The 26,962-nt window shown below is 39.8% G+C and overlaps 2 protein-coding genes across 3 annotated transcripts in view; one reads left to right on the top strand and one right to left on the bottom strand.

The window, feature by feature from the left end:
- Window positions 1–8,800: 8,800 nt before the first annotated feature.
- On the bottom strand, window positions 8,801–11,671 carry fgf20b (fibroblast growth factor 20b). Its single transcript, XM_038292202.1, has 3 exons — window positions 11,127–11,671; window positions 10,817–10,920; window positions 8,801–10,203 (listed from the first exon to the last, which is right to left on the bottom strand). Exons 1-3 carry the CDS (start codon window positions 11,410–11,412, stop codon window positions 9,958–9,960), a joined length of 636 nt encoding a protein of 211 aa, XP_038148130.1. The 5' UTR covers window positions 11,413–11,671; the 3' UTR covers window positions 8,801–9,957.
- Window positions 11,672–15,890: 4,219 nt separating this feature from the next.
- micu3b (mitochondrial calcium uptake family, member 3b) overlaps window positions 15,891–26,962 on the top strand; it is a 34,670-nt gene continuing 23,598 nt past the window's right edge. Inside the window, exons 1-4 of one of the 2 annotated variants that reach the window (XM_038292286.1) lie at window positions 15,891–16,188; window positions 21,717–21,864; window positions 24,997–25,028; window positions 25,136–25,214. In XM_038292286.1, the coding sequence (XP_038148214.1) occupies window positions 15,940–16,188; window positions 21,717–21,864; window positions 24,997–25,028; window positions 25,136–25,214 (508 nt within the window). In that variant the 5' untranslated portion in view covers window positions 15,891–15,939. The remainder of the gene's footprint in view (window positions 16,189–21,716; window positions 21,865–24,996; window positions 25,029–25,135; window positions 25,215–26,962) is intronic. The other variant, XM_038292287.1, reaches the window with a different exon arrangement.

Raw genomic sequence — 26,962 nt, forward strand, 5'->3', positions numbered from 1 at the left:
CTCCTCTATATATATGGTTCAGCTCAGCTACCGGGGCCAGATCATTATTTCTTAGTTTATTTGTGTATTAGTTTGTTTGTGTTATGTTGTCTTGTTAGTTATTCATGCTTGTTATGAGTTTTAGTTTAGTCCGTGGTTCATGTTCCTGTCCCCGGAGGCCAGTGGATTGAGTTGTGTTTGTGTTTGTCTCCTGTCTCCTGATCATGTCCTGCCTCCTTTCCGCGGAGGCCTCAGGGTTTTGGCTCGGAACGCAGGGGAGGTCAGTTTTGTCCCCTTAAGCATGGCTCCTAGGAGGAGACCAATTCAAAGTTCCGTATTTATCCCGGTACCTTATCTTGTCTATATTCCTCTCTACCACGAAGCCTGCCTGTCTTCTTTTGAGCTTGTCTGTCTGAGCACGCTGCTGGACTCATAGAAATGTAAACCTGCCTTCACGCTCTGAGGATTCCCGGAACCCTGGATCTGTCTGTTCTTGTTCGGATTGGAACCCCTGGTCAGGCTATGGATGCCTAGATCTCGGAACTGTCCAGTTCTGAACAGTTTCTCTGACCTGAATCGGTCTCCTTCCTGCTCACTGGAGTTGCTGATTCAGGGACACTTTGGCTGAGCCACATCTTGTTTGGCAGTCCATCTGCTGGATCTTGCCTTCCACAGAGAGGATGGACTTTGCTAGATGGGATAAAATCAAAAAATGCCTTCAGGCTTGACTAGAACCACAGCCTTTAGACATTAAAAACCTTGATTTCTCTCATCAAAAAGAAAAATACATTTTCTTTCAAGATATTTTATTTTGATTTAAAGTAGCAACCACATATATGTGGTTATTATCAGACAAGTAATCAGTTACCTGTATTTGTGAAAGAAAACTTGTATTTTGTGGGTCCTGCAGGGACTGCCCAGAACGATGCTAATCTACTGCAGGGACAATTTGTCATCATGCTGAGGGTTTATTTGATGTTAGTTTATGGGCAATTACCATGATCAGTTCTCAAGCTTGGATTTCCCTGAGGAAGGCCGGAAAGGCAGACTCCCACACAGCCTAGGTCGTCAGATGTTAAGGATGGGCTCAGACCAACCAGCTGGTAGAAATGAGGATCCAGGATCTGTTTCAGAGCCACTGCGACAAAAGGCCTCCCGGGACCATCAAAGACTCCTCATACCCTCCCTAGGAACCTCTTGAACCGCTGCCATCAGATGACTGTTACTTTAGGCTCAGCAGAATTAATCTGATCATACAAGCTGATGAAATGCAAAATTCTCATAGTTCATGTACTTTATGTTACTGAAATATTTTATTACTATTCATTTTAATCAGGATGAGCCACGTTTCTTCCTTTTAAAACAGGACTAATTACCTCTCCACTGTCATCCTGGTCTTTATCAGACGGAGGCAAGAAAGTCTAGCTGCAGACCTGCACTGTCAGGAACCTGCATTGTCAGAACCAGAAGTTTATTCAAAGCCTTTTTTTAAATAAAAGCGAAGTAAAATAAAAGACCTTTAGATTTTTTTTCCAAAGTGCCTCACGGCACTATGTAAATAAACATGATGAATTTGATTTAATTATTCCCATTTTCATTAAATTAAAGCATCAGGGCTCATGTTTAATTTTTGACATAACTGACTTCAGAACACATCCAAATGGTACAAAGCAGCTATCTATATTCATATGAAATGTGCAAAACATTCTTGTATTTTGAACTGTAAATATTTATAACGTAACAGATCAGTGAACAGATGAAGAATACAGTTTGATCATGTAACTTTAAACATTTAACAAAGTTCTGCAAACTCAGAGCAACTGTCTGATGAAATGTGCAGCAAACAGATTTATATACAGTATTTATCCCTGACTGGAAGCTTCTCACTAAATTGATTCAGTTCAATAATTTGGTTTATAGCATGGCAAGTATGGGGGTCAGCCTGCAACTCTGCTGAGGTGGTCAGGAAGCCTTGTTTGCTTTAACGACCTTCAGCTCACTTGATGCACTGAATTAGAATCAGATTTATTGCCAAGTAGGTTTGCATTTACAAGGAATCCGACTTGGTGTTTGACACTGGTGGCTGTGTTAGATCTCTCTCATTTTTATCCTGCATGAAACCCCACAGAACCAAATCCTCTCTAAGAAGGAAATCAGGATCTCTGTAAAGGTTGTCAGAGGGAAGCGTGGAGGTCTCTAACATTTTCTGTTGGAGAGAAACTTCACGCTGGACCCTGACCAACATGGTTTCTGTGACTCTCCCTGCAGAGTCCAGGACCTTGAGCTTTAAATTCCCATTTTCCCAGGAGCAGATCTACAGAGGGGTGAGAGGGGGCCGACTGTGCTGTGCTCAGTGGCGGATCTGGACCACATTTACCAGGGGGGGCAGTGATTTTTGTTCATTGGCACACACAAAAAAGAAGAAGCAAAAACCAAGGCAAAATTTAATCATTCATTAAATGAGTCAATTGGCCAGTTACAGCCTTGGAAACCTCAAATCTAGCAAATGAAAACTGTGATTATATTTCAATATGACTGAAGCTAAAAACACAGCGTTTTGAAATAATCTAAAAAATAATACTTAAAAAAAAAATGAGTACAGTTGTGGTTTCTGTTAAAGCACATCATTTATTTTCTATTGTGACTTTGGTACAGCTGCAAGAAAAGGGGCCACAACTAGTACTGCAGGGGCGTTGGCCCCTGTCTATAACCACCTTTGCCCCTGATATAATGTCATGCCCCCACATTTATGTCATTTAAATATTTACAATTGTTTGTTAATTCAAAACCAACTTAAAGCCTTCAAATGAAACATTAATCATTTACCAATATGTATCCACCCCTCTATTTTCTGTCACACATGTCACATGTCTACAGGTGAGAGGTGGGGTACACCCTTGAGTGGTCGCCAGTCCATTGCAGTGCAACAAAGAGCCGGAGTACCCAGAGAGAACCTACGCATGCTCAGGGAGAACATGCAAACTTCATGCAGAAAGACCCCAGGCCGGGAATCTAACCTGGAACCTTCTAGCTGCATGTCAATATTTATAGTATATCATATTTATTTTGAAATATATAACATAAAAATAATACATTGGCAGCCTTTGGAACAAGATTTGTAGATAGAACTGTTTGTGGGAGCTGTGGGAATGTGATAAGACCTTTCTTCATATTGCTATAGACTTCTTGCTGTAATTAGTGGGCTATTTTTTCTAAATCTTGAGTCTCAAATATTGCAGATCACAATGAGAAGGATATTTATTTCTAGTTTCTTTGGCAAAAAGGTGAGAGATGAGAAATAGGAAAAGACTTAAATCAGAGAAAGGAAGAATGATAGAAAGACTACTGTAGGAGGCTCACGGTAAAAGGGGGCCATGAGTAAGGAGGAGAAAAATTATGTCAGCATACGTAAGTGGTGAAGATGAGAGGATTTCAGAGAACAGTATAAAGGAAATGGATTAAGAAGAAAATGAAACACAGAATCGGGGAATCCAGCCGATCTGACTGAACCACATTAATGTATTTATTCTTTTTTTCAGTTAGCCTATACCTAAAAGTTTTCTTTGTTTCTTTAAAGAGAAAAAATGACACAGCAGGTTTTTTAAAAGTGTTTCTTTTAATGTTTTGTCGATTCCATTTACATACATGAGATTTTTTTACCTAGTTCAATAAAGAAGGTCCAGCTTTACCCCCTGTCTGCACCATTTGTACCTCCTTTGTTCCCCATGTACAATTTTTCTAGATCCGTCACTGCATTTTACATTAAAATAATAATAGTTTAGCTTTATTAAGATGTTCTTGTGCATATATGCTACAATGCATCGTGCACATGGGGAGTTATCTATCAGTATCTGGCCTCCTTCAGGTTCTCTTGTGTTCAAAAGCTGTCAGTCAGTCAGAACGGTGTGTGCAGACACAACTTCTTTCTTTTTTGGTTCAACACAACACCTAAACATCTTGCTGTTCTGCTAAGTCTCCATGGAGATGCAAACAGGAGCATTTTTTTCCCACTGCAGCTGACAGCTCGCAGTACGCACTGTCAGTGAATCAGGCATGGCCTAATTGCCACCTCCAAACGGCAGACTGCAAAAATCCTCAGAGCTTTGAATTGGAACAAACCCAAAGCATGAAGGTGCAAAAAAAATTTATTTCTCACGACAACAAAATTTTAAAAGCGATACTCCTGGTTTTTGAAACACATGGCTGCAGACCAGTGACGTGCGGTGAGGTTCATAGCTGGTGAGGCACTGACGTCATCAGAATCAGATTTGCAAATAGATGCATAGATTGACAGCAGTTTACAGGTTATGTTTCACTTCTGCATCCTTACACATACAAACTGTAGCTCACAAAACACACATTTCCTTAAAAAACAAAACAAAATAAATGTTATTACTGTCTTACCTTTACTTATAAATGAATAGAAGTCCTCCTTATCTTCCTTCAGTTTTAAAAGTCTCTCTGTCTCAATGGAGATCACTGCCAGGGAAGAAAGCCTTCCTTGATCCGTCCTGTTCCTGCCTTATGTTTTCAGTCTCTTGAGCACCCCCTGCCATGAGGCAAGAGAACTGCCTGCCTCACCTCGAACTTGTTCTCTGCCGTTTATAATCGCTCATTACACGAAACACGTTACACAAACACAGTTGGTGACAAAAAGCTCTGTACATTATATACATAAGCCAAATTATTAGAAATAAGTTCACATATTACATTTGTTTAAACCATTTTATTGACGCCGTACAGCAACATGCTCTCTCCGCTTTGCAGCCAGCGCAGAGCCAGGGGTTGCGCAATCCAAGGTGAGGCAGAGCTCGCTGCTGCCTCACCGGCATCGCTTCCAAGCATTTGAATGGGAAAATAAGAAAATTCAGCGATTTTGAACAAATAAAAATCGAAATTGGTGAAGCTACATGAAAAATGAATATTTTTTAGTACAAACCACCGGATGAATATAACAATTTAAATTACTTTATGATTATATATTTTCTTTCTTTCCATGATGGCTGGTGAGGCACTGCCTCACCTGCCTCCCCTGACCGCACGTCACTGCTGCAGACATTTTCCAGAGTTTTTCTTTCCGGGCACTCATAAAAGCCCAGAAGTATCCAGTGGATAACTCTATACTTACACTTCTGCTGTAATCCCCATAAACATACATGCAGCTAATAATTTGTGCGCACAGCAATTTACTAAGTAATAAACAAACAAGAAAGAGCCTGAAATCAATAGTTGCAGGATTGCGATGACACAAAGGTGCAGACGCCGTCCCTGCGCAAAACACACGCTTAGAAGTGGCCCCAGCTTTAAAGCAACAGGTGAGCTTCGCGGCACCTCCCCTGTCTTTCCCCAGCAAGGCCGGCTAAATATAGAAATTATGCTCTGTGATAATTGGGGGCAGACAACAAAGCCAGCAATATTTCCAGCCTCCTCCTCCTCCCCCTCTGTTGCTGCTAAAGTCCCATCTCCAGCTGGCAAACAGCAGGGTCGACATCAGAGTGCGGGAGCTTGGGTGTTGAGGGAACACCTGCGCTGGCTGCCTGGCCTGTGAAGATAGACAAGGAAGATCACTGACTTCCACACCTGCCCCCTGAACCCACACCCGCAACTGTGTTTGATATTTGCACACACACTTGGTTCGGTTTCCTCGACGGGCTGAGGAGGCGATGAAAGTCGGGGAGTGTCCGTTAAGTGTGGAGATCAGGGGGGGTGGGGGGCTTAAAGGAATAGTACACCCAAAACATGATTAGCCTTCATTTTCTACTCACCCCCATGCTGAACAACACTCTGGAGTACTTTTTTGATATCTTAAATGCATCTGGAGATCTGGGAGGCTTATTGCTGTCTGCTGACATTCAAATAATGGAGGTCTATGGTGACCGAGACAGAAAGGTCCATAAAAGTCCACAAAAAACGTGTCAATATTCCTCCATACTGCTCGTCCAATGTATTCCAAGTGTCCTGAGTGGGTAGCATCCAGAATTTACTCGAAACGAAGTCATTTAGAATGTTTTTAGAGCATAAACAGTAGTGTATAGGATTTCCTGAAAGCGCGCACACGCGCGCTCACGACGCTACGGAAGCCGGCAGACCAAACCAGCGCATTCAGCTCGGCAAAGAACTCATGCTCTTCCTCAACACTGAAGTCCTCAGATATTTTTCTTTCGTTGTTTCTTTCTTTGCACAGGTAAACAGCACATTTCTTCTTCTACGCTTGCATTATTGGAAGAGCAGAGCTGAATGCGCACTTTAATCTGGTTTGATCGAATTTGGATTGATTTTGGTTGCGATCTGGTTTGATCTGCCGGCTTCCGTAGCGTCGTGAGCGCGCGTGTGCGCGCTTTCAGGAAATCCTATACACTAATGTTTATGCTCTAAAAAAATTCTAAATGACTTCGTTTCGAGTAAATTCTGGATGCTACCCACTCAGGACACTTGGAATACATTGGACGAGCAGTATGGAGGAATATTGACACGTTTTTGTGGACTTTTATGGACCTTTCTGTGTCGGTCACCATAGACCTCCATTATTTGAATGTCAGCAGACAGCAAGAAGCCTCCCAGATCTCCAGATGCATTTGAGATATCAAAAAAGTACTCCAGAGTGTTGTTCAGCATGGGGGTGAGTAGAAAATGAAGGCTAATCATGTTTTGGGTGTACTATTCCTTTAAATGTTTTCTGCAAGAAGCCAGGGACCACCTGCAGGAGGAGGAGTAATGGAGGGAGAAAAAAAGCATCTGCAGACTGTAAAAACACCATTTAAACAGGTGCCAAAAAGCACTGGGCATCAGGTATCAGATTTGCAGTGTGTTTACAGAGATCCCCCAGAAAATGTCAAAGGAAACAACATGCAGGGGGTGAAACCGAGAGAAACACGAGGCAGTGATTAATGGAGATTTCATCAGCTTGAAAAGCCACAACAAAAACTGCTAAGTTAAAAACAACTGTCTAAAAAAACACTGGAAGGCTTTTTGTTTTAAAGATAAGGTGTGTTTAGATGATGGACGGGGGATGTCCGGGTTATTATGCACTCCTGGGTGCTGCGATTAATCGACGGCAGCAGTCAGAGCTCAAGGTGTGCAGATGGGAAAGTCCCACAGTGTCAAGCTGTAGGCAGGAGAGAGTTGGTAGCAGAGCTGCCAGCCCATATGGAGACACCCCACTGACTCACAAGCTCACAGATCACACACAGAGCTTTCATGCTTCAACATGGGTCTGCTTCCAGGTGTAAAGGAAACTATGCACGGGCAAGGAGGAGAATGTAGCTTCTGCATGAGATAAATGACAACTCTGACATGAAAAGGCAAACATGGCCTACTTAGCCAGGTCTCATCTGCCCCAACTTCAACTGCTTAATACGATGTGTCAACAATGGCTCTCTAACCGTCTCTTTAATCCTTATCGCTCTGACCTCCACTTTTATTCATCTGCTTAAGTTGCAGGGCCTCAGCTAAAGGTCAGATTTTATTTGGCTCTGATCGGGCTGTTGCGTGGGTTCTTCGTTCACAGCGTCCCGCTTTGAAGTTTTTTATACACATGCACCGAGTCTGCCAGCATAACGGCATCCATAAAGAAAGACAACACTGCTCTCGTTAGCCGGTTTATATGTTTAAACTCTGAAAGGCAAAGTCAACCACTAAAACAGAGCTCTTTAAAAAAAAAGTCTGTTAAAAGTTAAAGGTTTGGTATTTTGACAACAGCATTGGTTTCTGAGGAGGAAGGAACAAAAGTTCATTCTAACCCTGATTTTCTCATCGGTCAAGTTATTTTATGGTTTTCTGACTTCAAGTTTCCAATAATTTCTAGAACCAGGGATGCAGTTTGTAGAATTGATGCCTTGCAGCCATCAGGTCCAGGTTTCCACTCCTGGATTAGGGTCTTCTTGCATGTCCCCCCCAGTAAATGCATGGGTTCTCTAGCTTCCTCCTACAGTCCAGAAACATCACCGTTAGGTTAATTAGCGTTTCTAAACTGCCCAGAGTGCGTGTGTCTGTCCGTGTTCCCCTGAGATGGACACACCTGTCCAGGGTGTTATTGGAGCTGAAGTGGGGAACACCCATGGTCAGGTCTCCAGTCCAGCATAACTGGTAAGTTTTTGGACAATGGAAGGAAAATCAGAGGATCCAGTAAGAACCCATACATCCACTGGGAGAACATCCAGACCAGCAATCTACCTTTAGCCATATCCCTGCAGCCTACAAAGGGATACATGATCTTTATTCTTATTTTTTTATTTATTTATTTATTTTTTTTTACAGTGTCCTGTTCTGCAAGGTGGCAATAAGAATAATTGTCTTGATGCCAAAAGGAGCCCAACAGATTTTACTTTCACAAGTGTAGCGGTATGGCAAGTGCCATACTGCTCCACTTGTTTAATGCATATAAATTGCTTTATTATTTTTTTTTACAAATCAAAGCCAATGCATCGATTCTGAAAATCAGTCCCCTACGATACGAAGCATTTTACCTTCAGACATTGTTGCTATAATGTGCATATTTAGCTGTTTTGTAAAGCTCTCAGTTGCTAGACACCTGATAGAGCAGGATTGGGTTATAAGATAATATCTGAGCCTCATTCAGTTTCAAAATTGATTTTTAATCTTTCAACTAACAGCATAGGAGCTTATATGAGGGAATCAGCCTGTAGTTGCCTGTAGTGACTCTGGAGGAGCCGCACATAATCTACAGAAAGAATATAAATCTTAAAAGTGTGGCATGCAACTGGAGTTTACACAGATTCTATAGTGTATGTTAAACATTGTTGGTACCAAGCTACGTCAGAGCTTTGAAAATAAAAGCGAATATATTCCATCAAACCACTCATACAGTTTAAAGTCTTTAATGAAATGCAGGAAAGGGATAACAGAATGTTAAGTACCCTCCCCCAACTGTTTCTGGGCACTGGTGGTCAGCTGGCTGAAAATAGTTCCTTTCTAATAAAAATTACAATGTTGGCTTCTTGAAAATATTTTAAAATGGCGAAATCCAAAAACAGTTAGATTGGAGCCCAAAATGACACCATATTTTTAAAACTTTGAGGAAAATAGAAAAAAAAATTCTTAATCAACACTCTTACTTCAGGTGCCTATTTTATATTTTTTATGACACCTGAAATAAAGCCAAATTGCTTTTTAAAGTGGGAGGAAAAATTATCCTTTGAAGTTTGCCCTAATTTCACAATTAGTTTGAATCATTAGATGAAAAATTTCATGGTAATTATGGTAGTAATATAGTTTTTACTGAAGGTGATCACATCTTACAATAGAGTGGCCATTAAATACTAATCCAAAAAGATATACAATAAACAATTAGGATAGAAAACATTTCAAATTTGGATAGCTTTTAAAAGGTTTTATAATTTGGATTTAATAATAGAGTAGTACTGATGGTTATTTGTTTTAGGATAAAGATGATAAAAATACAGTTTCTCACTTTATATAGTTGACATTGTTCCAAGTGGGCTTTCCTAGATTCTACTTGTAAAAATATATTCTCCAATAAATAAATATATAAGATAAATATGTGTATCTAAAAATGAATAAATAGACTTTTACACTTCTGCAAATGTCTCCAACAGGTTTGAAATAAAATGTAATTCCTTCAAAGTCCTTCTCAACAGACAGTAGTTCTCGCTCAGACAGCGCCCCGGAGAAACCTCCTGGAATGGCCGCAGACTGCGGAGACGCTGCGTGACCTCTCAGCCTCGTCTCCCCAGATGTTACCTGTTCTCTGCAGGTACTTTTCTGGGATCGTCCGGCCTCTGGAACAAACGAGCCCCTCATGCCGAGGCATTCTAGCCGGTCTTCTTGGCTGCTGAGAGATGGCCACTGTACATTCCTACATGAGGCCCCCAGTGCCTTTACCCCCGCTGGTAGAGGTCCTCCAGCCAGCGCTCGGCATCGTTTCAGCCTCTTTTTGTCGATCGGCTCCCTGCCTAACAGGGCTGTAAAGCAGCTACTCCTGATCTGGGACTTTGCGTCTCAGCTGTGTCCCAGGATATCCTTATACAGTTCTGGCACTCGCTCTGGGTCCACAGGCCTGGGCAAGAAGTGTGTGAATTTCTGGTGCCTTCTGGATTTAGTCCCGTCCCTTGGAGTCCCATCTTTGTTTAATGCCACAAAGTATCGTGTCCCTTTGTCTCCGTGTTTATAGAGGTTTGATGAGTAGGTGTTGTACCAGTTTTCCTCAAACTGCTCCCTGAAGACACATTCAGGTGTGAGCTTTTCCTAGAAAACAGATAAAAGGGGTCTTAGATGATAAAAGTCTGAAAGAGGACACCATTTACATCATGTCATAATGTGAAGTGGTCTTGACGATAGAGGTGGATATGAATGAATGAATTAAAATACAACAACAAATTCTGTTAAGGTTATTTAATTTAAAGCAGAAACTCTAAATAAAGCAAATAAAAGTTGTTTTTTTTTAACAGAAATGTTGTGCTATGTTGAAGTTACAGTCTCCTCCCATTGAATCACATAGAAGCAGTGCCAAATAATTAAATATCACAATAGATTCTGCAGAAAACACTTCATAATATACTTTACCGTAATTGGATTCCTCAACTGTCTCAAATATCAAAGATCTCTACGTGCCTCAAAGTGCAGCATGTGTTAAACTCTAACATGGAAAACCAAGGCTGAAATAAAAATAAATACCTCGGTATATACAGAAAAACATTGCTATGTAATACCAGCTAACTTCTCCACATCAGAAGGAAGAATTCCAGCTTCAAAATTCAGGATATAAGTTGAGTCATCCTGATTTTATCCCTGTGCACATGATATTTTTTTTCATGCAGAGACTTTAGTCAGCCTTCTCCAAAGCAGAAGTGGTACTTACAGATCCATAGAGCTCCCCTTTGTCGTTCATCCCCAGGTAAAGCCCACTGCCCACTCCTTTTATGCTTATCAGGCCAACAGCAAGGCTTATGAATTCCAAAATACCTGCAGAAGAATAAGACAGTTGTTCTGTGCATGATCAAAGAAACTCAAACATTGTTTAACCTGGGATTTAAAAAGAATTTTAGACACAGATATATTTAACTAAATTTGAATCTGTCTTCATGATTGGATTATTAACTGATTGGAATGAGTCTGGTGTCCTGATTGGACATTTCTTGTGAAATGGAAGCTTTGAATGTAATAATTACCAAAACGACTGTGGTCCTTTCTCGTCCCCTGCACCGTGCCATCCGGAAGTATTTCCAGATGAAAGCCAGTCCTGCAGTACAGCTGCCTCCTCCTCAAAATGCCCTTTAAGTGTTTCAGATCCTGCGCGGTGGGCAGGTACCGCCTGTCCCCGGGGGCCAGGTGCTCCCCCAGCAGGATCGGACCGTCCCCGGGAGGCGTGAGGAAGAAATGGGAGCCGACGTGAACGACGCCGTCGATGCCGTGGAGGACGCCTCCAACTTCCCCTAGAGTAGCGGCTGCTGCCATCGCGTCAGCGGGTAAAGTTCAGCAGGTCCGGTGGGAGCGCTCACTGCATGTTTACGTCCTTTGCGCAGGTCCCAGCGGTGCGCGCAAACTCTCCCAGATCTCTGTCGCGCTGATCGGATGGAGGTGGGCTGCAGTCAGTGGCTGTCTGCGCTCATATCGGACACCTGTCCGCAGTGCCGGGTCCTGATGAAGGCTGCAGAGCAGAGCAGGTGAAGCAGCTCCTGAATGAGCTCAAAGTGGCAGGGCTGGTGAGGCAGGTGTAAAACCAGCGCACTAGTGATGGGCGGGGCAGTCACCGCTGAGACTTGCCCTGGCAGGGATTTTTCCCCCCCCTTCTCCTGAGGCACAGAATACAAGAGACACAGGAGAATAAGAGCTGCTGGGGAGAAATCCCACCACAGCTGTTTTAATTCAAACCGAGCGCTCAAATTTGTAACCGAAATACTCAAACTAAACTTAGGCTGTTATTATTTTTAAAGCCATTTCCAATAGAACTGTGATGCTGCAGGGAGATTGGGCTTACATTTTTTTTAAATCAACCTTAAAGCAGGGGCACATCCAGAACATTTTAAAGATGGGCGAATATAGGCACCGTATAATTTTAACTAACACTGCAATGTATAATAGAATGTAAAATATATAGAGGACGCTCTTTTATTTATTGGTGGATCATCTAAATAAGTGGTTCTCCTAATTGTCAATCATTCTAGTGATATGTTTATGTAAGGTCGTCCTGCGTGCTCGCCCTGTTAGCTATCTTTTTCTGCGCATGCGCAATTTCAGCCGTATATCTTTGATGAGGGACAGTTTCAGACAATAATTGAAGCTCAACTTTCTCACCGCGGGTCTTTAAAAATGGCCGATCATTGAAGCTCACCTTTCTCACTGCGGTTCTTTAAAAATGGCAGAGGGTCGTAAGAGAAAAAGTGTCAACGAAGAATATGAGAAGAAAAGAAAGGCCTCAGATGAGGCAGATATATCCCAGAATGCTTTGCATGGAGAGCTCTCCTCCCAAAGCACTAGGATTTGCTGTCACAGGGGCCCGCTGTCGCAATAGGCTGTCACTACACGACATTGGCGACTAATAACAAAGATTGCGCAGGCACCACACGAAGGAGGAGGAGTTACGCGTCCAATGGAGCAAAAAGTAGTGATCATTTGTCCAAACGGTCAGTTAACTGAGTTTGCTATAAAGTCCACTATATACTCCCCACTGTAAATGGACACAGTAAGCTTGTATGAGGTATGAGAACAGCACATTTTAAACAGGGTGTGTGCACAAGGAGGAATGGGCTCGTGCATGGTCATGCATACACATTTTTTTAAAGTGGAAAGTGCGGGTCTTTTAAAACATCTTCCACAACACGTAAAATTTTTTTTTTTTTATATATAACAAGATCTGCCTTTCCTCTGTAATTATTTATTTAATTATCAACAGGGCCTGAAATTCACTGCAGCATAGCAGGCATAGCGCATTATCTGATCCATCACCTCAATTACGTTTTTTTATAATGTGGGTAAATCCCTCTTTAAAAAAAATATGGCAAGTGTAACTACTAATATGGATGTTTTCTGATTTAGATTAACGACGACATCTCCGCTACTCACTGGTGCACCCTTCTTCTTTTCTTTTTTCTTCTTCTCATAGAGAACAGTTTAGTTTTAGGCTAGCAAACCGGTGGTTATCATATTTAACGTCTTTAAGCTTTAAAATATACCAAATATGGATTTATGGCTAAAATAAAAATCTATCGCCGTATCAATAGAGAAATCAGCTTCTAAAAAAAAAAACACAAATAAAAAGCAATGCCTACATCCCCAGTGAAATAAGCTGCTCCATCTGTAAAATGTTCAGTCCCATACCCTTTACCAGCATAAGCTGTAAAACCTCCACCGCCACTCTGACGGTGTTTCTCCCACTGCAGCATTGAAAAGAAACGTGAGGCAGATTCAGTAAATAATGTCATGGCCAAAAAGCTATCCACGGTGTGCAAGTGCAGCCTGAAGATGAAATAAAAGGGCTTCTTAAAACATCTTACTTTTTTGCAGAAAATGAAATGGCCAAAGCAAAATTTTTCATATGCGTTGATCTGCTGTAAAAATATATAAAAATCAGTAGGTAACCTTACAACATTTTTCCCTGGAAGGTTTTCCATCCTAAAAAAATTGTTCTTCCATTAACCCTACAGTTAAGTGAGAGAAAGAGATCATGCAAGGGAAGGGGCAAGAGAGAGCAGCTGAAACAACAGCTAGGAAGACATAAGGTGAAAAAATGAAAGCAACTTATTAATCTGAGGTATGGTTAGCACAACATAAGACCTGTAGTCACTGACTAATAATTCCCCCCAAAATGTATAAATCCCCCCACTCCCAAGCATATAAGGAGGGAAATTCCCCCCAAAGTTCAAAAGTGAATTTCAGGCACCGATCAAGATACAGTGGCTGTTGAAAATATTCAGACCCCTTCAAAATGTTCACTGTATGTTTTATTGCAGCCATTTGCTAAAATCAATAAAGTTCATTTTATTTCTCATTAATGTATTCTCAGCACCCTATCTTGACAGAAACAAATAAAAGTGTAGAATTTTTGGCAAATTTATTAAAAAAGAAAACTGAAATATCACATCGTCATAAGTATTCAGACCCTTTGCTCAGTGTTTAGTAGAAGCATCCTTTTGAGCTAGTACAGCCATGAGTCTTCTTGGGAATGATGCAACAAGTCTTTCACACTTGTAATCAGGGATCCTCTGCCATTCTTCCTTGCAGATCCTCTCCAGGTCTGTCAGGTTAAATGGTGAGCGTTGGTGGACAGCCATTTTCAGGTCTCTCCAGAAATGCTCAATTGGGTTTAGGTCAGGGCTCTGGCTGGGCCATTCAAGAATGGTCACAGAGATGTTCCCAAGCCACTCCTTTATTATTTTAGCAGTGTGCTGAGGGTCATTGTCTTGTTGGAAGGTGAACCTTTGGTCCAGTCTGAGGTCCAGAGCACTCTAGAAGAGGTTTTCTTCCAGGTTATCTCTGTACTTGGCTGAATTTCATCTTTGCTTCAATTGCAACCAGTCGTCCTGTCCCTGCAGCTGAAAAAACTCCCCCATAGCATGATGCTGCCACCACCGTGTTTCACTGTGGAGATTGTGTTTGGCAAGTGATGAGCGGTGCCTGGTTTTCCTCAAACACACCGCTTAGAATTAACTCCAAAAAGTTCTATCTTGGTCTCATCAGACCAGAGAATTTTCTTTCTCAAAGTCAGTCTCGGAGTCATTCATGTGTTTTTTTTTTTTTTCGCAAACTCTGTGTGAAAAAGGAGAGGCTTCCGTCGGGCTGCTCTGCCATTAAGCCCCGACTTATGGAGGGCTGCAGTGATAGTTGACTTTGTGGAACTTTCTCCCATCTCCCTACTGCATCTCTGGAGCTCAGTCACAGTGATCTTCGGGTTCCTCTTTACCTCTCTCACCAAGGCTCTTCTCTCACTGTTGCTGAGTTTGGCTGGACGGCCAGGTTTAGGAAGAGTTCTCAACTTCTTCTATTTAAAGATTATTGAGGCCACTGTGCTCTTAGGAACCTTGAGTGCAGCAGAAATTCTTTTGTAACGGCCAGATCTGTGCATTGCCACAAGTCTGTCTCTGAGCTCCTTGGGCAGTTCTTTCGACCTCATGATTCTCGTTTACTCTGACACGCACTGTGAGCTGTACAGTCTTATAGACAGGTGTGTGCCTTTCCTTATCAAGTCCAATCCCTTTAATCAGACACAGCTGGACTCCAGTAAAGGAGCAGAACCATCTCAAGGAGGATCAAAAGAAATGGACAGCATGTGAGTTAAATATGAGTGCCACAGCAAAGGGTCTAAATACTTATGTCCATTTGATATTTCCGTTTTTTCTTTTTGAATAAATTAGCAAAAATGTCTACATTTCTGTTTTTTTTTTCTTTCAAGATGGGGTGCTGAGAAATAAAATAAACTGTTTTTATTTTAGCAAATGGCTCTAATGAAACAAAGGAGGAAAAGTTAAAGGGGTCTGAATACTATTATTTTCATATTTTATATTTTCCAAAAGGGATCAGGGAATAGTATATAAGTTGGTGAGGGGACATAAATCTTTAAACTGGCTTTTTTTTTTTTTTTTTAGTTTAACGAAATAAATAAAGTCCCCAACTACACAAGCAATGTTTCATAATTCTCTTTTCAGTGTTAAATAGTCTTTATTCAACCAGTCTTGGTATAGCAGACCTTGAAGGGAAGACAAATAAAAGGAAAAAAACCAAACCTTTCATATTGTATTTTTTTTTTTTTTTAGTTCTTACAAGTAGAATTTATCTGTAAGAAACCGTTTTTCCCCCTAAATATCACAAAAATATTGAGGTTTGGAAGTAGAGCACAAAACAGCGAGTCCAGAGTCGTTGAAATCAATGAAATATCGCTTTTTATCCGAGTGTTGAGTCTAACTCCTCTTCTCAAACACAACCACGTGATTTCTCGCGATGTCCGAGACTCTGTGTTCCAGGTTAACAGAGCCTGAGTAAACAACCATGGCCGCCGCACTGCGCAGGCTGATTCCTTCTCTATCAAACAGCTCCAAATCAGGAGCGTTTGCTGCGGGGCTGCAACCACCAGCCTCCTCTAATGGGAGAAAGGCTCTGAAAGTGGTTGCGGCTGGAGCCATGGCCGCAGCCGGTGCTGCGGCTCTTTACTACGGCTCTGATGTCGGTGTCGGACCGAAGAGCTTCCAAGCAGGGCTCGTACATCTGGCGCTGCCGTCGGTCTCTGCAGCCAAAAAGGTACAGTTTTTAACTCTGAAACAGTCTGAGATGAACATCTAAACAGGCTTCCTTTCTCTTTTTCTGTCTGATGAAAATCATTTAACTGGTTGCTGTCACTATCGGGAGCTATCCGCGACCTTTGGTGCTGAAATGGCTAAACGGTCAGACCCTTTTAGACCACTTCTTGATTTTCGTTCATTTATGATTTTTGATGCCTGTTTCCTTTGTAGGCTATACATCGTTTACACGTGAATATTACATACAATGAATATTACATCATAACTACGTCATATATTAAGGAATTGCTGATCAGAGGTGGATAGGAAATCCAAAACTTTTACTGAAGTAAGATTAGCACAATTTTTTTTTACTCAAGTAAAAGTAGAAAATAGTTATCCAAGAAATTGCTCAAGTAAAAATGAAAAAGTAATATCAAAATTGATTCTCTTGTAACCTTTTGATTAATTGGATTGTGGAGTCTGATTTAATGTTTAAAATGATCCAATAACACAGACAGTTATAAGCAAATAACTGTTATAATGCAAATAAATAACACAATCAACAAATATTTATATAGAAACCAGTGGCGGTTCTAGAGGAAATCTTCTGGGGCGGTGGGGGAGGCAGTGTTTTTTCATGGGGACACAGAACAATAGTAATGAGAAGCAAACACAAAAAAGCCAAAAAACAAAAATAGAAAAATAAAAAACAGGTGGTCAGTAGATGAAAACTGTAAACCAATAATGATACAGCTGAACTTAAAGCTAACTGTAATTTCTAAATTAGTTTAAAACTAAATTGTATTGCTTCCGGTCCAGCCGGTTCTGTAACAGCTTTTTCTCCTCTACCATCAGACTGCTAAACTGTAAAAAAAAAAAAAAAAAAAACTCAACTCTAAATTAAGCCTCAAATCATGACTGTGCATTACAAAGATAACATCTAACCAATTACAAATCAAATCAAAACATTTTTGTCTACTGAACTTCCACATCAATGCCTTTTGCACCATTTTTCTCCGGCACTGTTAACATTCGACCACTGCTGCACTTTATGAAATGGAACTGTTCATTTCGCTGCTAAGCTGCTGTGCATTCAGTGTCTGAAAGCTGTAAAAAATAAAATTTCATTTTGTATACACTCTGTATAAGGTAGTCTAAGTCTTAGTCTAAAAGAGGCGAGGACCAGTTCTACTGGTTGCCCTTGTTGGCCCCAGTCTAGAACCGCCTATGGAAGTATCTTATTTTTCACGTCATTTTTTGTTTCTTTTAACATAAACAGAATCAGAGTGTTAAACTTATAAAAAACAATCTTTATAGGAAGTTTTTTTTTACCCGTTCCTGACATTTATACACAACCTACAATAAATATTGGTTTTATAAGCGTATGTAAAAATAAAATAAAAAATTATTTGAAAAATAAGTTTTTTCTCTGAGCGGGCACTTTTCGGGGCAGGTTTTACTCTTGGGTAAAGAGCAAAATATCATTTCTATTGGTCCGCAGAGTGTTAGCAACAACATTTTTGTTTGTAGAAGTTTGCGTCGAAAGCTAGCGTTTCTGTTGCAATCGGAGTGGAGAGATTTTGATCTCTGAACTGCAATTTTAAAAGTAGGTGAATTATAAAGAAAAATATTAAATCTGTAAAAAGGGAATTCTGGAAAAACAAGACTTAAAAAAATATGTGAAAAAATACTTAATAAAAAAAACAACAAAAACTTATTAAAATCTGAGAAAACAGAAAAAATTCAGCCTGGAAGATTCTTATCAGCGTCACTTATAGCACCTGCTGATGTCCCACATTCAAGCTTTAGTCAATCAATTTCAGGGCCGTACCTCCTCCAAAGCAAATCATCTTTCAAGATCCCCTTCATTTAGCATGTTGCCTACTGTAGCTTCCCTTCCACACGCCAGCAAACTTTCACCAACTCCACCCTATCTCCTTACTCATTCTCAGTCCCACTCACCCTCTGGCTTAATCCACCACCAGTGTCTGGGCCCCGGGGGAACACTACTCTAATTTTTTTCCTAGTTTACTCAATTAAGCGAATGTTGATTCACAGCATCGAAGGCTTCTGTTATTCGTGTTAGGGCTGGGCGATAATTCAATAACGATATATATCGATCGATAGACGTGTGGCGCAATAGAAAAAAAGAGTGTCGATAAAAGTTCGATAAGAAACGCAGTTTTCCTTCCTTCTCATTGTAGCCTGGCATGTAGGTTTATGCTAGTCACTGCTTCCTCCCAACCAATCACAATCGCGGACCCAGGCATGCCGTCACAAAGCGCCGCCCTCTCAAACCACAACACAGAGCACATGAAGCTATGCAGCAAGGAGAGGTGGAGGAAATAGTTCCAAAGAAAGGTTTTTGTAGTTCGCCAGTTTGGCAGTATTTCGGTCATGGCAAGTCGGACCAAAAACAAACCACAGTCATCTGTAAAATGTGTAGGGAACTGGTGAAAACGAAGTCTGATAACACAACCAACGTTTTTTTATTATCTCAGCCGCTCACAGCCGCAGGAGTACGAGCTGTGTAGGCCCCGGCGCGGCTCTCCTCCGAGGAATCTTCGGGAATTTCGGGAATATATATATATATTTTCAATTCTGGGCAGTTTCCCACATAGTTCTAACAATTGAGAGAAAAATGCTGAGGGGCCAGAAACTTCAAATTAATAACTCAGGTTAAAGCAGGAATGCGGGTGGCGGCCGGGGGGGGATTCCATTTATTTATTTGTTATATTTATTTTGGTCACTTTTCTGGTCACTTTAGTTTATTCTTTGTCAGTATTTAATAACATAACCCAGGTCTCTTAAGTTATTTTTCTTTAAAACAATTCTGTTATGGGCAAAAAAGTTGATTAAATAAAGATTTAATTAGAAGTCTGAGTTTGTGTTCTTTATTATAATTAAATCATTTAGCAATATCATAAAAAGTTCAGGCAGAGCTGCACATAAAATATGGTTTCAAATTTTTTCAATAATTATCGATATCGATCAAGATGCATTTTTTTTTATCGATAAGCTTTTTTTCTATATCGCCCAGCCCTAATTCGTGTCAGTATTTGTATATCATCTTCTATCTCCTTGAACTCCAGTCAGCCTCAGCAGATGTCACATTGAGCCTGGTTCTGCTGGAGGTTTCTCCCTGTTTAAAAGGGAGTTTTCCTCTCCACTGTCCCTACATGCATGCGTGGTGTTAGGGAAAAGAGTCCATGCAATCAGCTGGGTTACCTTAGTTAGAGCATTTTTGACCAATCTCCTTTATTACCTGCATAAATACATTGAATCGAATAACACTTTTTTAATTAGCAGCTTTTCTCTGTCTGAGTCTCTCCAGGTTCAAATGTGTATTTTCAAATTTACATTTACAAGATGGATAACATGTAATGGAACAAAATGTACTCAAGGGAAGAACAAGAATAACAACAAACAATATCTGTTAACACTATAATAACTTTGATAAATAAAAATAAGAGACTAAATTGTATAAAAACAGACATAGTAAATTAAATATAAAATGCATGTTATTAAATAAGGGAATTCAAAGTTACCTTAAACCTGGTAGAAAAATTAAATGTAAAGTTAAATATTTGTCTCTAAAAAACTATGTAAATACATGTCAGTATATGAAGAGCTCGATTAAAAAACATAAATTACATTTACTCACACATTTTACTTTTTATGTTACACTGTTCTCCCTTAGTTCTCCATTCACTCTGTGTGCTGTTTGGCTTTTCTGTGTCCAAAGTCAAGGATCACATTACTGTAACAGATCTGATAACCAACTTTTTTGTTAATATTAATCACGGACACCCCACTCCATCATTCTCCTGCCAAGGAAGCTCTCAGGTAGTTCTTTATTCATTTTAGTTTGGTAAAGCTTTGCTCTGCAGATGCAGCAGTCACAGGGAGAGAGCAGGCTTATCTCAGAGCGTCCCTAAGGTTAGGGTAGATTGTGAGAGCAATAAGCGAGCTAATGAGGTTGTCTGTGCTTTAGGATGTCAGTTTCCCATCTCTGAATACAGTGCTCTGTCATCACTAATAGAAGACAGGTTTATCTTTACTGTGGTCCTTCCTTTTCTGTGCATCAATCTGACCATGTATGTTTTTTTTGTATAAGTAATAATTTCTTCACTTTTTATATATAGATAAAAAAATGCACAATTTTATCATAAATCGTTTTGTTACGATAATCACATAGAAATTATTAAACATGCAAAATAAACCAACAATGAATTGTTCTTGGGGACCTCCTAGTTTCCCTTGTGCAGTTGCTTAGTTTGCTAAAGCCTTGAGTCAGCCCTGGTCATATGCATAATTATTGTCTGAAAACATATTTGACAGAAACATTTAATAAGAGATTATTAAATGGGTTCTTTGCCTGAAATAGTTATCACTTTATTGCTTATCTGACCACAGTGTGTGAACGTCATTAATGGAAGTAAATTATTCTCCTCTCTCCCTTTTATGGACATTTCTTTGTGCCCATAAATAATTAGATCATCATGTATTCCATGCTTTAATACTTTTTTCTTGACTAAATCAAAAACAAGGAATTTTCCAAATTTCCAAAAGTCCCATAAAGCACACATATTATACAAGGCTGGTAGGTTGGGACTGTTTCATTAATATTTAGCTAATTTTGACCATTAGGGGACACCCTATAAACTGTGTAAATAGCATTAACTTTACAGTCTGGTAATTAATCATGTTGGAAGATTAAAGCAAAAGTCAATATTAAGGCAAAAACAACCTAGTCTCTCTTGATGCAGAACAAAAAAAGGAAAGAAAACATCTTTCATCCCAATGAAATAATAATACAACATTAAGGTCAATCAGACTGTATATGTAGGACTTTCAGAAAACTCTTAATTCTTTATATTTTGACCCATTTAAGATCTATGCATATGTTAAATAAAGGAAAGAGTGGTCAGATAAGCTTTACAGCCCCTTTGAGCCCAACTATAGCTTTATTCAAACTTATGTCACCCTGTTTTTCTCCCACAAGAACGACCAAGCTAAGGATTGTGTTCGCAGTGCTTGTTGATGAGTAAAGCATGCCTGTGAAGACTAAATTCACTGCAGGGAAACAGTTTGGTTGTCCGGTGTTAGTCGGTATCAGCGAGGGATTGCTGACCGGTGTCCTTAGACAGAAGCTATCCAGGGAAACAAGAAATTGGACACTTTGGCTTGGCAGAGCGCCGGATATTTGAAGAAGGGAGAGGGGGAGGGGGGGTTAATGGTTAAGCAGAGGGGGGCATGCATTCCCTAGGTGTTTGCTGTATGCCCAGTGGACCTGGCAGTGGGCCACCTGACAGAGAGATCCACTCTGTCCTCACTAATCCAGCCGTCTGATCTGGATGGGGCTGACCAGTTTTAGGGACATTATCTGCTGTATCTGCTGTACCCCCCACCCCACCCCCACCCCATTACTGAACCAAGAAAGGCTTTTCATAACAAGAAAGCTCAGGGTATTTTAGACGAAGGATCCTTCAGACAGTAATAGAACTAACGTGCTGGTATTTCTATGTGTTGTGTGTTTGCCTCCAGGTAAAGACCTATGATCTGGATGAAGGAGATGTTTACATGTCGTCTTTTGAAAACAGATTCCGGCTCTTCAGCTCAGTAGAGTGTGAAGGCCAGCTCTACATGACGCCTCTAAACTTCATTGAGTCAGTCACTCTGAATGAACCAAGGAGTAAGTAAGATCTGCAGGGCTTACTGTATCCATACGCTCAATAGTACACTCTGTTTAGATTTAAATGATGCTTTAGGTCCACTGAAAAACATAGAGAGGTTAAAGGATAAATATCCAAGATATATTAATAACTGATATCTCTGCTGCAAAACAATATGATTTTCAGGATGACTTTGGGGCCCATTTGACTCCTGCTGAGTCTTTCCTTCTGCATTTTGTCACATTAAAACAGCAACTTTTAATTATTTTTGAAATTATACAACAGATTTAGATAAATTAGTGAACAAATATGACTTTGATTGACAAACTGCAATCATTAAAATATAAAAAAGTTAGTTTTTCTCCATTTTTCTTAGACTATTTATATTAGAGTGACAATATATTTTAAACTCACATCTGTCCCCTACGCACCCATACAGCTGCAATATTTACATGCTTGATCCAAAGCAGGTAACATCAGATTGAGTTTGAAAATTGTTGCAAGTCGGATGGGAAAGTTGCAACACCAATTTAGTAGCACATCAGCAACACACAGTTTGGTTTATCTTTTTTGTTTCCTATCCTGTAGCTCATTAGAAACATTTTTAGGTTTAACTGAGCACAGGCGATTTTGTGATCGGGTACACTTTGCTCAGAGCAAGAATCTATGAACAAATTAGACCATATAAATGGATGTCATCAAATTTGATATATATATATATATTATAATATTTTTGGCAGTTTATTTTATATTCCAGGCCATTAAGTGACTGTAAAATTATTTTCATTCTCAGCTGCACTTATATTTTATTTAATATTTTGCTCTTTGCTAACTAAGGCCACTCCTATTTCTTTTGATTTTACCTCCATATCTCCAGATCTCCTCTTAATATGAAAATGATCAGGGTCCCCCATTGAGACATTGCTCTGATCTACGTGCAGACATGGAAAAGCTGCTTCAGACCATCACAGCAATGCTATGTTTTATTGAGTAAAAAGAAAAACCCAACAGTCAAAAACCCATACAGTACTTGTGGCTCTTACGCTCATGAAAACTCATTAAATCTACTTAATTTCACTGTAATTGTTGTGCTGAAATGTGCTGGACAGAACCCTGGGAAAGGAGCCCTGACGTTCGTCAAAGGGTCCCTACACTAATAAAAAAAAACGCTCCCCAAATTTCAGCGTGACGGCCCGCTAGGCTAAAATAAGCTGGGAGAACCCTGTATAAATTGGCAACTGAAAGTAGTGCCTTCACAAAATGTATGTTGAAAACAAATTTCTTTAGAAAAAAGGTCTCTGTTTCCTGAATTTCATTATGTTTTGTACATTTTAGTATTTTTTTTTTACTTTTTTACATTTACTCGTCAAAAGTCAATATGTTGAAGTTGTTCAATTCTGGCTGCTCTACCCCCCCCATCTGAATAACATAGACCAGAGGTCACAGATAAGCGGACCGCATTTCGGATCCAGACCCACCTGCTGGCTAATCCGAACCCAACCTGTTTTAAAACATTTATCAATTACTGCATTTTGTCTGACGACTGTGTCGAACTTAACTTGCGCCGCTTCTCCTGTTAATATGGTAAAGCCGTCCGGAGTGCCGACACCAGGCTACACGTGATACAAGGTAGCCAATGAGCTGCTGTCAGTCTGGGTTGCTGCTGCTGCTACTTTTAGACACAGCAGGCAAACCTGTGGCAAGCCGGGCGATGGGAAAGAAGGAGAAGATGATGAGAAAAAGAGAGAAGAGAAAGTGTGGACTGCTGGAAGAACTGGGGTGAACTGGTGAAAGAAAAGTGAAATGGTGCTCAGAGATGACCCTGAACATTTAGAGGATATTTGGCTCAACCTGCTGCTGTGAAGCAGGATTCTCCACCATGAACAGAATCAAAAATAAATATGGATCCAGACTCAAAATGAGCTCCTTGATATGTGCTTGAGAATGACTTTGTCTCCATTCAAACCCAGTTTTAAAAGACTTGCAGGGCAGCATAAAGCCCACTGCTCTCATTAAGACAGAAAAAAGGAAAAAAATAAGAAACTGGTCAATTCAGATGTTTTATAAAATATGTGAATCAGGAAATCGTCTTTATACCAAACTGAATGATTGTTGTTATTTACTTTAAAAAACCCTTTAAAATTCAATTGTGTTTAAAGTAACAGATTATAATTAAAAATGTCTCCGGACCTTTACTGGTTGATGATTTTCTTTATTCGAACCCCTGACATAGAGTAATGCGTGTGGTTGTAGTATAAAAACATGAAAAAGTTTAAGAGGTGTCGATACTTTAGCAGACCATCATTTAGTCAACTTCTATTGGCTTAATCAAACCTCTATCAAAATATATCCTCGCCTTTTTTCAGCATTTATTTTGTTATGCAACAGTTTAATAAAAACATTTTTTTTTAAAGTCCTGCTGGTTCTTCCTGGAAAAATTTTTCTGCTGAGGGCTTGCAAAGTGTCATTGGACAATAAGTCAGGCCCTGAAGTGCTTTAGTCATAACACCTGCATAAAGATAGACATCTTTACCAGCAACCCTACTTTTATGGCTCATTTATGTGGCTACAAACTTGCAGGGACCCACAGAGACTGAATTACTTTGCACAGATTCCGTAAATGTCATGATAAGACTGTGATGTATGGTGTGCGGCTGGCTGTAATGTGTCTCTTCTCTGTCAAACAAACAACATTATAACACATCAAGGCTCATTATCGTCACGTTGCTAATTGCTCATTTGTTGTAAAAGTCTAGATGTAGGGCTTTATGGTGGGTTGGTAGCTGGGCGTTCAGGAAGGTATGACATTTTTTTTGTCTACGAAGGTATGAAAAATCTGAAAGTTACTCTTTGAAATAACAATTTTATATCCTGTAACATCGATTTTTTGCTGAAATGTTTTTTCTATAAGGTTGTTGTTGTTATTAACGTTACTTTCCAGCCAGATTTATTTCAAAGACACGCCTGTCTTATCTGCTGCTTTATAGGCCTCTGGAATGTGTTCATTGTGATATGAGATTTATTTTTCTGTCCAAGCAAACACCTGTTTTCAGTTTTGATTCCCAGCTCACCCTCCCTGGCACTGATTTCTATTTAACCCCATGTTTTCCATTTTTGACCTACATATTAACATTGAGTCTTGCTTTCTTTAGGTAAGAGAGGATGGAGGTCCGTCACTAAAAAGGTGAGTTTTCAAGCCATCAAAGCTTTTTTTTTACTCAATCTCTTCCCTATCCGTGGAAAACAGCTGGATTCACTGTAATTCAACCGGCTTTTCCTCTGTTTTCCCAGGAATTAGACAAGCTGCTGTCGGATACTCCTCCTGTTTGGAAAGGATCATCTAATTTGTTCAGAAATCTCCGAGAGAGAGGTAGATCCCATCTCCTGATTTACTGCAGACGCAAATCCCTCGAATGTTGTTTCATTCAGAGGGATCTCTGTTGTGACACATGTCTGTGATCCACAGCAGAGGGTTCAGGCTGTAAACGCTATATTATCTCCCCATCAGTCTGCTTGTAAATATTCCCAGCAAGCCCTTGAAATGCATACTCGCTACACAGATGGTGAAAAACTGAAATAAATCATTAAATGTAACAGAAATCTTTTATTAAATATCATAAAAAAAAAACTCACAAATATAACTCAAGCAGTTTGAAACATTTTTACTTAACCTTTTTGGATGGATAAAACCACACAATAGCTTTTAGTCAGTAATCAAGACCCCAAACTTTTCTAAATGTAACATAACACAGAGTCATGGATTTTTCCTCAAAATGGAAAAAACAAGAGTACGTCCCTTCTGGAAATAGCAACAAAAACATACCTACTACTCAAATTTACTGAAATCTGAATTTCTCGCAAATATCATCAGCACCTTTATACCCATTTACTTATTCATTTTAACAACATGATATTACAACAATGCATCTGGAAAAAGTGCCCAATACTTCATGACTTTTCTTTCCATATTTCGTCACACCATAATGTCAGACTTCCATATCCGGGGCTTTTACTGCATGAGGTAGAAGAAGAAAGCAGGTCAGGGAGAAAATTGTGAAGAAGTTCAAGCAAACATGCGGAAAAACACTCAGGTCAGATTAGAGTAAAACTGAACTCTGGATTTCATTTAAAACACCCAGGCCCTGATCTTCAGAAGGTTTGCATGTCCTAAAACAGATGCAAACGTGTTTGTACGAGCAGAGCAGATCTTCAAAGAAGGTGTATAGTCAGATGTGTTTGCAATTCAGCAAACAGCATGTGGAAACCTTGTTTTTTTTTTTCTTGGTGTCCCTTCATCAATATGCAGCTCATATTCTAATGACCAAACCATGCAAAGTGTTGGGTGGAGGATATACAAATGTTAGCATTTACCAAATTCAGAGAAATGTTCCAAATCTGAATCTTAACTGCGTTCACAGTTTTGTGGTCATAATTAGTACTAAAATCAATAAGAATTGACATGCAACAACATCTGCGGTCTTTATTGCCACAAAGGATGCCTAGGAACAATGTTAGATGATGGAGAGAGATTATGTGCACATGTAGAGATATTTTAGCCATCAGAAATAGCAATAGTACAATGACATCCATAGAAAAAAAGAGGGGTGGGGGTGGGCAGGGGGTGAAAATGTGTATCTTTTTAGTTACATAAGGAATTTCTTTTTCTCTTTCAATTTAATAAAACAATATTGTGTAGGAAGCATGGTTACATTTTATATATTTGCTTCTTTATCAAATTCAATATTTTTTTGACTGTTTGTTCGATTTTTAACTTTAGTTACTTTTATCTGATTTTTTTTTTCAGAAATAGGCTACCTATGTAAATTGCTCTGTAAACATAATTTAGTATTAGAATTATTATCTTTTACATCACCCTTATGTCTGATACCTCCATCGCCGAACTGTCTTTTATGGCCACTCTCAAACTGCCTGTAGAACACACAATCTGCTTGCTCTGTTTTAAAATTTTCGCACCAATCTTTATAGGTCACTTGCAATATCCCTACTTTTTGCAAACAGGCATTAGGCAAAAAAAAATGCACATGCAATTTAGCTTGTTTAATTTGGAAACTTTGAATTTCATGCTGTAAATGTGGCTGTAGGTTAGACGAGCTAGCA

Source organism: Cyprinodon tularosa, unplaced genomic scaffold (genome assembly GCF_016077235.1).
Source record: "Cyprinodon tularosa strain WSP-4 unplaced genomic scaffold, ASM1607723v1 ctg31, whole genome shotgun sequence".
In the NCBI taxonomy this organism is placed as follows: Eukaryota; Metazoa; Chordata; class Actinopteri; order Cyprinodontiformes; family Cyprinodontidae; genus Cyprinodon; species Cyprinodon tularosa.

Bases quoted from the DNA above. Each gene is read 5' to 3' on its own strand.
- fgf20b (XM_038292202.1), bottom strand. From the start codon at position 11,412: ATGGCAGCAGCCGCTACTCTAGGGGAAGTTGGAGGCGTCCTCCACGGC. The intron at 10,921-11,126 runs GTAATTATTACA...ATTCTTCTGCAG, and splicing joins AAAGGACCACAGTCGTTTTG to GTATTTTGGAATTCATAAGC. The intron at 10,204-10,816 runs GTAAGTACCACT...TCTGTTTTCTAG, and splicing joins AAGGGGAGCTCTATGGATCT to GAAAAGCTCACACCTGAATG.